Raw genomic sequence first — 5,318 nt, 5'->3', positions numbered from 1 at the left:
GCCTAGATAAATACAGCTGCCACATGCAGGTATCACTGGCAGCTGATTGAAACAGTGGGCCACTGGGACACAGACATTAAACCCAGGATGCTCTGGGACCATTTGCTAGCCAGCTCTGTTAGCCATTAATGGAAAGAGTTCTACTAGATTTCATGGGCTGAAGTCATTTTTTCTCCCCTAAAATCGTCATCCATGTAGTGTCTCATGGGATCCCTCAGCCCCGATAAATACACACCCAGTAAAACATTTTCAAGGTGCCATAGTCACATGAGAATTTCTCCCCATAGGGTTAAATTAAACACGGTCATGAATAGAAAAAATTCCTTCAGTAAGCGCAGGCTCCAGCTGACTCCTGGGGACATGTTCATAGATTCCAAGGGACCATTGTGATCATCTGGTCTGAATTCCTGTAGGGTACAAGCCAGAGAATTTCCCCAATATTGTTCCTAGAGGAGATCATTTAGAGAAACATCCAACCCTAATTTAAAAATTCTCTGTGATGGAGAATCTGCCAAGAACCTTGGTACATTGTTCCAGTGGTTACTCTCACGGTTTAAACAATGTATGCCTTATTTCCAGTCATAATTTCTTTAACTTAAATTTTCAGGCATTGGATCATGCTATGCTAGGCTGAAAAGCCTATTATTAAATATGTGTTCCCCTTGTAGGTGCTTATGGACTGTTATCAAGTCACCATTTACCATCTTTGTTAAACTAAAGAGATTGATATCTTTGATTTCATCACTATAAGGCAAATTTTCTATTCTTTTACTAATCTTTGTGACTCTTCTCTTTCCCTCCTCAGTATATCAGCATCCATCTTTAATTATGGACATCAGAACTGGACAAAGGGTCCAGCAGCAGTTGCACCAGTGGCAAATATAGAGGTAAAATAACGTTTCTACATCTCCTTGAGATTCTCATCCCAGGATCACATTGGCTCTTTTGGCCACAGGGAGTTCATGTTTAGCTATTTAGCCTTTCACACCCCCAAATCTTGTTCAGAGTCATTGCACTTCCCATGAGAGTCCCCCATCGTGTAAGCATCGCCTGAATTCTTTGTTCCTAGATGTAGATATCGACATAGCTATATTAGAACACATATTGGTTGTTATGACCCAGTGTCCACTTCATTTTTTTTTTAATGGAGATATCCTATCTCCTAGAACTGGAAAGGACCCCAAAAGGACATCGAATCCAGCCCTCTGCCTTCACTAGCAGGACCAAGTACTGATTTTTTGCCCCAGATCCCTAAGTGTCCCCCTCAAGGATTGAGCTCACAACCCTGGGTCTAGCAGGCCAGTGCTGAAACCACTGAGCTCTCCCTCCCCAATTTACAATCCTCCATTTTTTGTGCAATTTGTAAACTTCATCAATGTTCAGGCATGAGAAGGGTTAGCAGCTGAGTTGCTGACATGTGTCTCTGCTTACACTTGTCAGTTAACACCTCTAATTTATGCCTCAGACAAAGCTGAGTGTCTGCAAGAAATTGTCTCACCAAAAGAAATAAGGGAAGTAACAGAAGTGCAGGCCTGTAGCCCTAAATACGAAGACCCTTCTGCTACTCATGCCCATTCTGTTGAGCACAAAGTCTTAGTACAACATGATTATGTCTGTTTCCGTGGGGGAAACTTGGCTCCTTTCCAACATAGGAGTTGCATTGTGAATCAGACCTATGCTCCATCCAGGCCAGTGTCCTCTCTCTGACAGGGACGTCTCCAAGTGCTTCAGAAAAAGATGTAAGAAACTCAACAGTAGATGCATGGCGGGAGTGACCTGACCATCTGGAAGGTGTCGCCCTAATGCCTGACAGCTAGAGATTGTCTTGTGCCCTGAAACACTTTGGCATCTAGGCTTTCCAAAATATTTATTTAGCTGTACTATTGTAACTGGAGAGTCTCACTATCCAGGTAAATGTACAAACCCTTTCTGGTTCTTACTTAGCTCATGGCCTCAACTACCTCTTGTGGCAACAAGTTCTTCAGTCTAATTAGGCACTGAGTGAAGAAATCATTCTTTTTTTATCTGTTTTGAATTTGCCAAGTTTCATTTTAATACAAACTCTTTTTGATCTTGTGTTATGAGACAGGCAGATCACATTCTCAATCTACGCTACTCTGTACCAGTCAGTATTGTATAGATTTTTTCTCATGTCCCCCCTTATTTGTATCCTTTGTAAGGTAACAGACCCAGTCTTTTCAACCTCTCTCTTTATGAGAGTTTCCCTAGGCCCGTTCACATTATTGTTGCCCTTGCCTGAACCCCTCTAGTTCTGTAACATCCTTTGTGAGAAGGCTGCAGTGCCCAGTACTACAGAGAGGAGTCCAGAGGATGGTGAAACACTGATGGACTGATGTCATGGAGTTGTATTTTCTGTATGATTTTCCATCCCACTCCTCCTGGATCCCAATGTTTTGCTTAGTCTCTGTCCATGCTCGAACTGTGAGCAGGGTTTCCCAGAGCTGTGTACCATGATGCCCAGGTCCCTGTCCTGAGTTCATACAATTAAATTAGAACCTTACCAGGTGTTTGAGGATTTCAACCATTTCCCTCCAATGGGCATACATGTTGCTGTTATTGACATTTGCCATCATGCTGCCCATTCACCTGGCTTCATTAGCTCACTCTGAGGACTTCTCTGGACTTTACTAGGAACCAAATAATCTGATGACATCTGTAAATCTTACCACCTCACTGCTCACCCCCATTCTAGATGGATAATAACTATAAAATATTTACCATACTATTTGCTATGAACTGTGTAAACTCCATCGATGTGCTTCTCCCCCTTCACAGGCACCTTGAGCATTTCTTAGCCCAACTGATGAATCGACCACCTCATGGCACCTCTCAACCTCACCCCCTCTTCAACGTTCATGCTAATGGGAATCCCTGGCCTGGAAGCTGCCCATGTCTGGATTTCCATTCCTTTTTCTACGTTCTACATTATTGGCCTGTTGGGAAATTTCATGGTTCTGTTTGTTGTAGGGAAAGAGCAGGCCCTACACAAGCCTATGTACCTGCTGCTCTGCATGCTGGCACTCACAGACATCAGCACGTCTACATCCATCGTGCCAAAAGCACTGTGCATATTTTGGTTCAATTTGAAAGGCATTACTGAGAGTGGCTGCCTCACCCAGATGTTCTTCCTTCATCTGGTTTCTGCTATGCACTCAGCCATCCTCGTGACAATGGCCTTCGATCGCTACATTGCCATATGTAACCCTCTCAGATATGCTACCATCCTCACCAATGCACGAATAGCTAAGCTAGGTCTCGTAGGTTTGATAAGAGCTGTTCTCTTCATTCTTCCCCTGCCCTTGCTCCTGAGCAGACTGCCATTCTGTGCCAATCGCATTATCCCCCACACGTACTGTGACCACATGGCTGTGGTGAAGATGTCATGTGGGGATACCACAGTCAACAGGACATATGGGTTGGTGGTAGCTTTTGTAGTCATCGGGTTAGATCTGATGCTTGTTGCCCTGTCCTATGGTCTGATTATCAGGGCCGTCCTCAGAATCTCCTCCAAGAAAGCCCACCAGAAAGCCCTGAACACCTGCACAGCCCACATCTGTGTGATGCTGATTTCTTGTACTCTCTCCCTCTTCTCCACTCTGACGCACCGGTTCGGTCAAGGCATCGCTCCCCATGTTCACATCATCTTGGCCAACCTCTACTTCCTCGTTCCCCCCATGCTCAACCCTATCATTTATGGGGTCAAAACCAAAGAGCTTCGTGACAAAGTGGGCAAATACACAAGGAGAAGGTAATCGCTGTGGGACACTGACTTTAAACCTGTATGACAAGAGGGAGAAATGACATCTACTTGTTAATCATGGGTGCTCTGTCCCAATTTGGCTGAGCTCAGTATTGTGGAAGTTCACAGTCTGAGACGTTCCTCACACCTAACATCTTATCACTGCATCACCAAGCACTGCAGGTAGGCCTCTGTGTAAATGGCGTAGGAGTGGGGCCTTAGACACTTTTACTAGCCAATTCCCGTGGGGTAGTACAGAAGCCAGGAAGGTTCCCAACAACAGTTCCCCACTTACACTTGGGAACTGGGAGAAATTGATGGGTTGGATGTTAGTGACATGTAAATATATGTGTAACTTGTGAAATCTCCACATAAATGATGAAAGCTGAAATGCGTATCTTTGGGGAGCACACTTTCTGCATAAGGTGAATGTAACATTACTGCACAAGACAGCTTCCCAGAGACTGGTATCATATTAAACCTTTTTTCCTGTACTATTTTATTATGGGGTAAGAGCAGTAAACCTGACATTTTTTATTTGGCCTCTTGAACATATTTCATAACCAATTAAAACTCGGTCAAGCAAGCTTCCTCCCATATTCAGTATGTAGACACAATAAAGGCACCCACAGAAATGACTCTCCTGTGCAAAAATGCTGACGAATTTACGAGCCTTCAGCATTAAAGAAACTGATGGAAAATTTTAGTGTTTTTTTTTCATTGTGCTCCAAAGAAAGATGATGTAAATAGTAAATGCTGTTTCAAAACTGCTACAATCAAAAGACACAGAACTGTACATTGCAGCAATAGTAATTCCCATAGACATTGAACTTGTTTAAAATTGAGTTTAAAGAAGCCAAATGTTCAGCAAGTAAATTATCAGAAAATGGGGCAGACAAATCGAATCTGAAGAGACGTGTTTGAGAGAGGGGAAAAGGCCGGGGAGCAGCTCGTTTTGTGGCAGACCAGGGAGGAGAGCAGACCTGCTACTGGCAGCTGTAGGGGAGATGAGCTGAGGGAAACAGAATCACCCCCTGAACAACTGCCCAAAGGTCCCTCCCTGAGGGAAGGGAGGGCCTGCTGCAGGGACAGCCTGAGAGGGAAGCATCCATCTTTAAACTAGGATTTAAACTAGGTTTGCCGGGGGATGGACAATTAAGCCCAGAGCTAAGTGGGGAAGTGGGAGGAAACACAAGGGGGAGTGTACAGCTCCGGAGGCCTCCTGAATCATACTGAGAAAGTAGGGCAATTGGCTAGTTACCTTAAGAGCCTGTACATGAACGCAAGACGCCTGGGAAACAAGCAGGAAGAATTGGAAGTCCTGGCACAGTCAAGGAACTATGATGTGATTGAAATAACAGAGACTTGGTGGGGTAACTCACATGACTGGAGCACTGTCATATGTGTGTACAGGCAAACAAGGTGTAATGCTGTGCAAACTCCTAATGGCCAATTAACAGAGACCAATCTTTCATGTGTTTACCAGCCATCTGTACCCGATTCAGGTATTCTCTCACACAGCATCTGGCCTCAAAGTCTGGTTGCAGAGGCTTGGTTG

At 44.3% G+C, this 5,318-nt stretch overlaps 1 protein-coding gene across 1 annotated transcript; it reads left to right on the top strand.

Moving 5' to 3' along the window:
- Positions 1-2,840: 2,840 nt before the first annotated feature.
- On the top strand, positions 2,841-3,773 carry LOC135882717 (olfactory receptor 52P1-like). The gene has a single exon (XM_065409717.1). The coding sequence runs from the start codon at positions 2,841-2,843 to the stop codon at positions 3,771-3,773; it is 933 nt and encodes a 310-aa protein (XP_065265789.1).
- The last annotated feature ends 1,545 nt before the right edge of the window (positions 3,774-5,318 follow it).

The sequence above is a fragment of the Emys orbicularis genome, chromosome 1 (genome assembly GCF_028017835.1).
Source record: "Emys orbicularis isolate rEmyOrb1 chromosome 1, rEmyOrb1.hap1, whole genome shotgun sequence".
Lineage (NCBI taxonomy): Eukaryota > Metazoa > Chordata > Testudines > Emydidae > Emys > Emys orbicularis.
Note: the sequence above shows the minus strand (reverse complement) of the source record. Positions and strands in the feature narration are given on the sequence as shown.

What these genes read in the sequence shown, in the direction of transcription:
- LOC135882717 (XM_065409717.1), top strand. Translation starts at nt 2,841, where the DNA reads ATGGCACCTCTCAACCTCACCCCCTCTTCAACGTTCATGCTAATGGGA.